Source organism: Opisthorchis viverrini (assembly GCF_000715545.1).
Source record: "Opisthorchis viverrini unplaced genomic scaffold opera_v5_465, whole genome shotgun sequence".
NCBI classification, from domain to species: Eukaryota; Metazoa; Platyhelminthes; class Trematoda; order Opisthorchiida; family Opisthorchiidae; genus Opisthorchis; species Opisthorchis viverrini.
The window spans coordinates 163,164-173,468 of NW_008752129.1; the positions used below are offsets into that span (position 1 = coordinate 163,164).

Here is a 10,305-nt window from a genome sequence, read left to right on the forward strand (position 1 = left end):
ACTAACCAACCTTTTCAGCCAAGACGCATGTAGCTTAGCTGCCACTAGATAGCCATTGTACGCCTCCGCCGTGCTCACTACTATATCGCTACCGTTCTTTATAGCATGCTGCACAGAACCTGCTTTGAGATTTCGTTCCAAAGTTGTTCAAAAAAGCCCCATTGTTTTTGTTGTATGGGTCTTACTGAACGATTGCTCAAACTCCATAAAGACCTCACTAACAGTTTCGTCCTCTTCATTTGGTAGGCTCAGACCCTGGAAACTTCACTCGTCGGTTGATTTTTCTACCACAAACACATGTCGAGTGGGAGTTCCTATTTAAGACCGTGGTGATATTCTTGCACATAATATGCGGTACACGGGTCACCTCGAAATTCTTTCAACGATATTTTATTCTGGACGTTTGTGATTAAAAAACGAATTCTCTTGAAGTATCAACCGTATTTTTCCAGGTACTCATAGGATCTCATGCGGGTTAGATTCATGTCCAATTTGAATCAGGAGCGGGTTTGTCTTTCAGACCTTCGCATATACTTTTCCTGTCGTTTTTTCCTGGGCATCCGTAGTCAAAAGTGATGATGAAGTCCAATGAGGAAGGTAAACTGAGCAGTGAAATTGTTTCTTTTTCCGTCTTAGCTTTGACCGAAATGTGTTAACTTTTCTATCAGTCTGTTTTTTGGTACTGCAGTGACGGACCGGTGTATTTTCAGTGACTTGTCCTCCTTGTTGTCACTCCTTGTTCCCGTATTTTGCACTATAACCTTTCCCCACAGGCGATCGCTTGTGCTGAAGCTGGAGTGACGCTCATTTCCCCATTCGTTGGTCGGGTACTTGATTGGCATGTGGCAAAGCATGGGAAAGTGTCTTACGGAAGGATGGATGACCCTGGTGTTCAGCTAGTCACATCGATTTACAAGTATTACAAATCCCACGGGTACAAAACCGAGGTAAGTTGGGATTGGAGCTGCCTAATCTTCCTTATTCTTTATGTGGTGTTGCATGAAACTTGTGTAAGACGGTGAAAAGATGTCTGCATGCGAACAACGCAAAACCATTTTTCCTTTCTGGACACGACCTGTGTTCGTGCATAGGTGAATTACATCGAAGGTAGTCGGCTTTAGGAGGGGGACACACAATTGTCCGGACCCATTTCGCACATCTTACCAGGTGTACAGTAAATGTAGAGTAAAATAAGCTCACAAAACAATTAATGTATTGTTGGATAGTTTTTTATGTCATGTCTCCAATTTACTGGGGCAGCGCCAATGATAAGAAAAACTACCTATGTGCGCCAACTCGCAATTCGTGTGTGGCGATACGGATAACTTCATTAACTGTCGAATAACTGTTTGGAGCATAATTTTGAATGTCCCTTCTGTCTGGATGCACCTACGACGGGCGATTCATAGTCCGGTCACGCTACTGACCCTCCACTGGCTGGTTTCTCGTGCTTCTGTGTACTGATCTGCCAGTCGGTCTACATACCAGCATCTCTATGGCAAAGTCGTCGTTCCTTTTAGCCTTTGTTTTAATTTTGGTGGTTAGGTGTAGACTATTTACCTTGCATAGGTTTTAACCTGTGTGGGTAGTGTACTTGAAAGCGATACTAAACACTGTCTATCTAGGCTCTATGGAAGTTACCTTCTCTGTCATCATTCATGCTCTCTTTGGAATTCGTCGGTTTTTATACGGTTTGACTGTTCCGATCATATTTCTCCCGATATCACTATGTAGTTGACTAACGTATTGACATTGTTGGTACAGTAGGGAGACAGGTTTCTGGCAGTTGATGTTGCCCTTATACCTCTTCAGCGGCATAGAAAAAACGATCATAAGTAGAGGGGGCGAGATGGCCCAAGTGGTTAGAGCGCGAATTTACTGACAGGAAGTTCCGTGGTTCAAACCCGACCTCCACCTATCAACTTCCCCGGTCTAGGCTTGGGCAACCTGACAGTATCTCAGCCCTCGTGTGACCTTCGGGTGGCATAGCAGCTAAGCACCAAAAGGGTGCAACAGCTGAACGTCGTAATTAAGGATAAATAACAATAAAACAATGGAACGGAGTCAACTGTATCATGAGCCAATCAGATTGAGTTTTAATGTCCAAGGCAAAGCGATGGCTGTGTGAAGGTCTTTTGTGAGCACAAACCGGATCGGTATTGATTGATCAACGTGGCCTCATTGAGTCCACTTCTGAACGCTACACTATTGTCAGCTCTGTCCAGTGGATGTTTGGTGGTGGATCAGTCAGTGCATACCATTACTCTAATAACGATTGATATATTCTGGACACTTGTGAATAATCTCCTATCTGTTCTCCCAACACAACTGTTCTGCCACAACTGCATGTGAGTTGGTACACAACGTGTGAGACAGAGTAGTAGGGTATAATACACAGTGCGCCTCTCGGATTGGTTGGTCTTGTTGATGAGACCAGGTTTAGTTGAGCGCCTGGATACGTATGACCAAGATCAGCACGTGATTTTTTGCCTTGGTAGCAAGGACCGGCCCCCTGGCCCACCATGTGATTGTCCTTGTTCCATTGTTTTATCGCTACTACTGCCTGTTTACGATATGAAATTGATCATTTTCACTATTGTAGTTAGAGAGATGAAAGCGACCTTTTATTTATATTGCGTCATTTAAACGAATAACCTTTTAAATAAAATAAATCAAATGAATTAGAATAAAGTAAAAATAAAATTAAAAATTAAAAAAGCAGAATAAAAGTAAAATAAATAAAATTTTTAAATAAATATTTTAAATTTGCATAATTTTCACTGTGCAGTTTCTCGCTTATCGAAAGATTTTGAGAACTATTCACTTGATACTTCACCCAGTTACAAATGTGTCAATACTGAATTCCTTTAGTCTTTTTGGTGACTATGTGTGAAGGAGGAGCATGGGGTTACTAAATAACGACTGTTGGGGTATTTTGTTGTGACAAGGACTATTCAAAAGTACCTGTTATCGTTTCTCTGGTACATGGTTTTCGATTTTTCAGTTATAGAAAACGGTTTCCAACTTATTTGGGGTGCCTGAATATCATGTGCTAGAAAGTATGGGAGTTTGAGCTGAACGAGTGCTTTGCTCACGAATGCACTGATCAGCTTTTCAAGTAGAAAAACGGAACTGTTTACCCCCTTTTGTCGACCATACTTATGCAGTAGTCGTTGTGCTCTGAGATGAGTGACAGGAAAGCATCGGAATAATTTTATTGAACACTGGTGGTTCCATTAATCTTTTGGCCGATTGGACCGAATTCAGTCAGACTGAAGGCCGATCAGGTAAAGCATATTTAACCGAGCATCGTTTAACCAGAATTCTCCATGGTTGAAGAGAAAAAGGAATCGTTTCGAATGCTTAAATTACTAGTCTGCTAGAAAGCGGTTGGAGGCTATTTGTATGCTTGTGGCGTAGGTTTCGCCGACCAAGTCAAAGTGGATTGTGAAGCTGACTATTCAACATATGTTTCATCAGCAGTGAACCCCTCTCAAATTAAAATTGGACGTTGTTTGATATCTTGTGATATCAGATTCAGGATGTTGAAAGTAATCCACCACCTCTTATTAAAGTTCGTGGCTTCAGGTTCCTCCGCCTCACCGTATTTTTTGCATTCCACGAACTTTCGGAAAAAAACTTTCCACTGTCCAAACCTTAGAACATGTTTCTAGATGCATTGCCATACCAGGGGAAGTGTGTGCTCACCGCGTAGTCCGGAATTACAACAACTCATTCCTCTGAAGGTCGTATCATATGCACATCACTCTTTTCATTCTCTCAAGTCTTCACATTTGGTCAAATTTCAAGTGCACCTTCGCTCGGACTACCTATCCCCCCACCGTGACTCCGTCAAGGTACCCTTTCAATAGTCTTAGCGAGCAGTTTTTGGCCTAGTAAGCTATGTATAGCGTCAAACAAATGCGTTTTATTTCCACTTCGACCCCATTTGTTTGCTTCTCCAACGCTAGTGTGATTGTATACGCTGAAAATCCACCTCTGAATGCATAAAGATCGACTTGCTGAATAAGTGCTGAGCACCATTTTAGCCTTCCATTTGAAACGATCCAATGTACTCACTGGTCCTGGTGTTGGAATGTCGAGGCAGTACCCTTCCTCTGAGTGAAAAAAGTCCTCCTCGAATGATGTACTGCACCGGGAGATCCACAACAGTCGGCTGACGTCAGATTCTTGTGGAGTTTGGTATTTATAAACAGGTCACTCAATTTCTTTGAGAGTTTAAAATCCAGCTATCCTACAGCGGGGATTGTGCAACCCAGTAATATCCCTTCTGTGCTTGTGAAGAATCTGCGTAATTCGAGGGTGTTATGCAACATGTAGATTTCCAGTGCAATGTAAGTGCTCACGTCTATGATAGTTAGATGTTCGCCTGCCTGTCGATTTGCCGACCATTTTTTATCCAGATAGATTCCTTTGATTGATATACCCGATCATCGGTTGATTGATTTTTACTCACAAGGCAGCATTGATTTTGACCACAACGTTGATTGTCAGTTTTGAGCGTGATGCAACGGTATCCGGTCGCAAACTGGTGGTTCCGTTCCCCGTCAGACAAGCCGGATTATAACAGTGAGCGTTCAAGCGATAAACTCAGTCACGTGAGTATATCATCCATGCTGTCAGTAGTAGCTAGCTGTGCGTGATTCTGTTCCGGTCTGATCATTTTTCTCAAACTCGGCAGTTTGCCCAAGCGTAGGTATTGGAGCTGTCGTTTCGTCTCTAGTGGTGATCTGTGTTCGAGGCACCTGTTTTGTTTATTTTTACCGTGACCTTATTTGAACACATGTCCTTTACAAGAAATATTTGCATTCATTCAGTAATCGCAGTACACGAGAATTGATAACCCGCAAATTTTTCACTATATATATATATATAAACTCCCTTCTTCGCGAATCACAGATTATGGGTGCATCTTTCCGGAACGTGGAACAGATCCTCGGACTAGTTGGCTGTGATCTCTTGACAATCGCTCCGAACCTGTTGGAGGAATTATCCAAAATGACGGAGAATCCCAAGAGATGTCTCAGCGTAGATGAAGGTTAGTCGAATGGATGTCGGTTCTATGGATTATCCCACTCCCTTGCGCACACGTGGGGCGAGTATTGATTCACTGTATGGAAAAAATGATCATTTAGTGTATGAGTTGTTTGTTTACTAGTTTTCCTCCAGAGGTAGTTCACTGTTCACTTAAGCAATATACCCTTTGGGCTGTAGGCTTGCCATTACCTCCTGTAGAAGATCTCTGCAATGTCCTCATCCCGAATACATTGCCTGACGAAACGAACGTGATCGAATGTGGGCAATGGCGTCACTGGTTCTACGGAGGCCTCTAATCACCGGTCGAGCATACAGCTGCCCATCTAGGCAGATGTGTTTAATACATTTGTTTGGACCACTGACACTTAGTTTCCACGTGGTAACTTGCCCATCTATGTCCGATCCTTTTCGGACAATACTTCCACCCGGGCAATTGGTCTTCGGATATACGTAACAACGCGTAACCGAGCCGGCCTATCTGATGTAGTTGTCGAACGTCTACTGTACCCTGAATCGGCTTCCAGTCATCCATCCCGCTTTACTTTCTATCATGCTTCCTACTGGCATGTGCAACCAAAATTTACTGCAACAATCACATGATGAAACCGGTGATTTTCTAGTCCACGCATCGGCAGTGTGGAGCGGGGTATCGATATTAATCGACTTTGCCATGATGAGATTATTTTGTCCGCTATTTGCGGTCGTCGACCTTGTTCCGGTTTTCTGTACTGGGGAGTGTCCACAATATTATTACGGCATGGATCTTAGCAGACTGTAGCATAGTGGTACATTAGTGCGCGTGGAGGAATCACAACTATCATTCCAGCCTCCCCACTTACCTGGATATTTGATATATTTGGTAGTTCACTAGGGTAGATCGCATGTTCACTGCAATGGGGGCAGCTGCTAAACCGTACCAGTTTGTTGTATGAATGGATTAGTCGGAATCGTGACATCAATGCCTCCTTGGGGCAAACCGTACGAGGACGGAGCTATGATAATGTTCTGGGCTTTGGTCCGAAACAGCCCTGCCTTGGGTGGATCGATCTCCACTACGCGTTCTTACCAAACGCAGTTTCCTCGTCTGATCGCCACCTCCAATCCGGCAGTACATAGCGGTCACCCTCGTCATCATCGCTTACAACACGTTCAGTAGCCTTCACATCCCCGGTTAGTATGTTGTATAAACAAAAGTGTGCCGATCATCCACGCAGTTCACGCGTTTGGAATTCGTAGGATGATTTTTCATGACGTCACACAGTTTCGCAATCCACTAAATTGAACTTCAGTTGCAGTGGTTTCTTTGCAGGTGATCACTCACTGTGAATCGTCTTCGATCTTCATTGTAGATATTCATGAGATCTCTCCAAATTTACATCGTTAGAATAGTGCTATTCTTTCTTGCTACACGTATTCTGGTGAGTCCACACCGAACGAGAGAAACACTGGATTTCGCTGTGATTGGAATTCACCAACAGTACCCTGCTTTGAATCCGCAACATCGAACACGTGGGGCGATTGTCTTACCACTAACTTTATCATTAGTGCACGCCAGAGGCAGCTGAATTAGAAAATCTCAACAGTCGAACGTTTTCAGACTTAATCGCATGTCAAAATAAGAGGAAGACTATGCAAACGAGGCTGATACGGATCCAAAACCCTCGATATTTGCTATTTTATTTGTTTTTTTTTATTTGTCGAAATTTGTGTTGGAACAGACTGTTAGCTTTTGTGTGGAGCGACGTGAGCGCCGTATTTCACATTAAATACACGATAAGAAAGTTAAGTGGAAATTCCAGAATTTGTCCAGTTATTCGTTCGAAATTCCTCCGAAATATTGAAATCGATACAAATCCTGTTTGGGATTGTTTTAGCGTGCTTGATTCTCCACATTAATTTTGAAAGTTCTCCTATCCGAATCACACAGCCCAGCATAAAAACATACGTCCACTCCATACCTGATGTGTTGATGCCGAGTGATTTTCAGCACGCACGTAGCCAGAGGTTAACTCTAACTATTCGTTTTCTCTGCTGTATATGTCCGGAGACGAGACGGAATGTTTTGGTGGTGGATATACAAAAAAAATGATGTAAAAAGACAGTGTGTTGATGCCGAGTGATTTTCAGCACGCACGTAGCCAGAGGTTAACTCTAACTATTCGTTTTCTCTGCTGTATATGTCCGGAGACGAGACGGAATGTTTTGGTGGTGGATATACAAAAAAAATGATGTACAAAAGACAGTCTTGTGAATCAGGATTGTGTAGAGGTCCGTAAGTCCCGAAAATGCCCGTCTGCATTCAGAAGGCATGGTGCTCCTGAGACAGTCAGCCGGCGAACAACCATTTTGATTCTGTACTACTTCCTTATGAGTCCGCTTCACCAGCAGTCAGTCACTCAGCATAAACGTCTAGGACGAGGTGTCCTGGACGCTAGTATAATATCTGTCTAGAAAAGCTATTGAGTGCATGTCAGACAAGCGAAGCATGTAACGAGCACAACGGCAACTTACGTGATCGATAGAAATCACCGGATCGACCCTACAGAGTCGTTAAGCCTGATGTATCGAGTGTTACGAAATCTGAGGCCGTTAGGCAAAGCTCACGCGCAACAGCAGAAACGGTCGCCATTCGGCTACATTAACCACTTTTGTTTCATCGAAAGACCTCACGCGAAAGTCTCAACTCTGCTTGATCGACCAATCACGATTCCCAATTGACCCCGATTGAGTGACTTAAATACACTCACATACTCCTGAACTGCTTCCATTCAGATACTTCAACTATCTGTTCTATTCATAACGCTATTCGCCAGTGCGGATTTTGCTCGCAGTAACCCGTGTTATGCAATAACGTGAGACTACTCAGTCATCTTAATAAGTTTCTAGTGTGTGGCTCATAATTTAAGTAGTTCTCCGTCCGTGTGCACGTTAGTTTGACCGTCATGTTCAATACCAGGCTGCAGTTGATATTTGTGGGTAGCATTCCGTCGATTTTGCTCCATTATTTTTTTCTGCAGTACTTGCTTCCACTGGAACTGGATGCACATTGCCTCGTCCAGCGCCGATCAGCGAGGCCGAATTCCGTTGGCAACTAAATCAGGACGAAATGGCCTCGGACAAACTGTCGGACGGAGTGAGGCGTTTTGCAAAAGACGCTGAAACCTTACGCGAACTGCTCAAAGCGAAAATTCTTGGAAACTAGATTAGAGTCGCATTGCTCGTCTTCGCCTTAAGCAATTCCTGGTCGCTTTTTTATACCTCTCTGTTTTTTTTTTGTATCTGCTTAGTGAATTGGCAAAGGATTCAACTTCCTCCTTTTCTGCTATAATCTCAGTCGTCTTCATTGCGTAACATTCCACCATCTGGATTTTTTGAGATTCCCTCTATCTAGACAGTTTTTTTGCCAAGTTTCGTCTGACCAAGAATAAATCTTGTGTTTGAGTTCTCGTCTTTATCTGCATATCGATTCAGTACGTAGTCAGACCTTAGAGGGCAATTTACGAGGAAGGATTGTTCCATTGGATTGTGAAACTTCCCTCTGAGAAGTCATCACTCGAGGAGGCAGTCAATACGTGACCACGTGATATGGTTTTCGTTACTGAATGATAATTGGTGCTATGTTTTGTCTTTGCGAGAGCCCATCACATTGCTGAACAGGCACCCGTGGCCAAACAGCTGGGTATTCAACCACTGGCCGGATGGTTGCGTATTCGAAACTCAGTTTATTGAGGTGCGCACTGCTGATGATTCCAAGCAAGCATGAAACCTCTGAACAGTGTTTCTCGCATTTTCAGCATAGGTCGGCTTCAATGACAGAACAAAATCTCCTCAACTTACTATAATCTATGAATGAGTCAACTGTTGTCTTTGCGGAGCCTACTGGGGCTTCGTTTTTCATCGGGGCGAGTGGACTTGTTGGTATAGCTATAGGCAGTTCACACTCACATCCCTGTCGTTTGAACAACGCCGGTTCATCCTAAAGGTGGACATGGGCCTACTACATCACCATGGCAAGCAGACGTGCCACAATAGGTATCAGACTTCCTAACGCGGTTGCCAAATATTGTTCACTGGATGTCTGCTACGCTTTGACCACTAGACTTCGGTATTAGGGTTATCCTCATTATAAGACGTTGCTCCTCCAAAGTCATTCGAGTTGACGTCATGTTCAACTGCGTGAAACAAATGGTCATTCCTTTTATGTTGTAAGCGATACCTGAAGACTTCTGCGATGACTGCAGTGAATGTCCTCTGTGTCTTGCTGGCGTCCTGACAAGTTCCCGCAGCCCTACGGACACAATCAAAGGGGATATTTCAGATGTAGGAATGTCAAACAATATGGATAATGAGGACTCAGTGTAAGCAATGAAGAAGGGCCATTGAATTCATTGCAAGTTCTTTCTCCGAGAAGCGAGACATAAACTCGGTCGTTCAACTGATCTGTGCAGAAATACTACGCCAAATATGTCAGAAACTGGTTCATCACCTGCATTCGAGTTCAAGATATCCGACTCTGGATTCAAGTAGCGAGAATTTAGTAATTAGCTGAGGCCAAGTAAGTAAGTAAGTTTTCAATCAATTGGAAAACGTTTTGAACCGATTGAGAAGTCATTGTTTCAGAAGAGCTTGGTAAACAATCGGTAGTTTTTATTTGGGCAACGTTTCGCTTTTGACACAAAAGCCTCATCAGGCCAAGTGAACAGGTCACCAAATTGACCAGGTTATAAGACACTAATCATTAAGTTTTTTCAGATTATCACACTAGATCAGTGTTTAGTATCAATTAACGGCTCTTGCGGCCCAGTGTGGTTGCGAAAATCTTGAATTGATGGGTTGGAGGAGTTTCAAATTGGTTCCGATCGCTTTTTATTCCTTAATCTTCCACTTCAGGGTGCTTCACCTAGGTTGCCACTGGCAGATTTTTCTTGATCTTCGTAGGCATGTGAATGTTGCGACAATTAGGTTGGGGGAGTACAGATGCGTAAGGTTAAGTGGAATCCAGATGATGGCTACTCTTCCCTCTGATAATCGCACACCAACACGTGCCAGCTCGATTGACCCAAGACCGTTCTCCACGCGCTTGCAAATTCCACGCCTCCTATTCTGTTAACAATTGGGTGCTTGGCGACTTCTACCGCCTCGGCTATCAGTCTCTGTGACGTGGACCGTGGTCCTCGCCTGAAAACGTCAACATTTTCTAAATCTATTTTGTGCCCGTGTCCAGTGCGTGATCCGCAGTCGCCGAGT

General features: G+C 43.6%; 1 protein-coding gene across 1 annotated transcript in view; it reads left to right on the forward strand.

Moving 5' to 3' along the window:
• Positions 1-8,477, forward strand: part of T265_11268 (hypothetical protein) — a gene marked incomplete at both ends in the record, with an annotated part of 10,050 nt that extends 1,573 nt beyond the window's left edge. Inside the window, 3 exons of the mRNA XM_009177878.1 lie at positions 774-947; positions 4,921-5,059; positions 8,076-8,477. Of these exons, the coding sequence (XP_009176142.1) occupies positions 774-947; positions 4,921-5,059; positions 8,076-8,260 (498 nt within the window). The remainder of the gene's footprint in view (positions 1-773; positions 948-4,920; positions 5,060-8,075) is intronic.
• Positions 8,478-10,305: the final 1,828 nt, after the last annotated feature.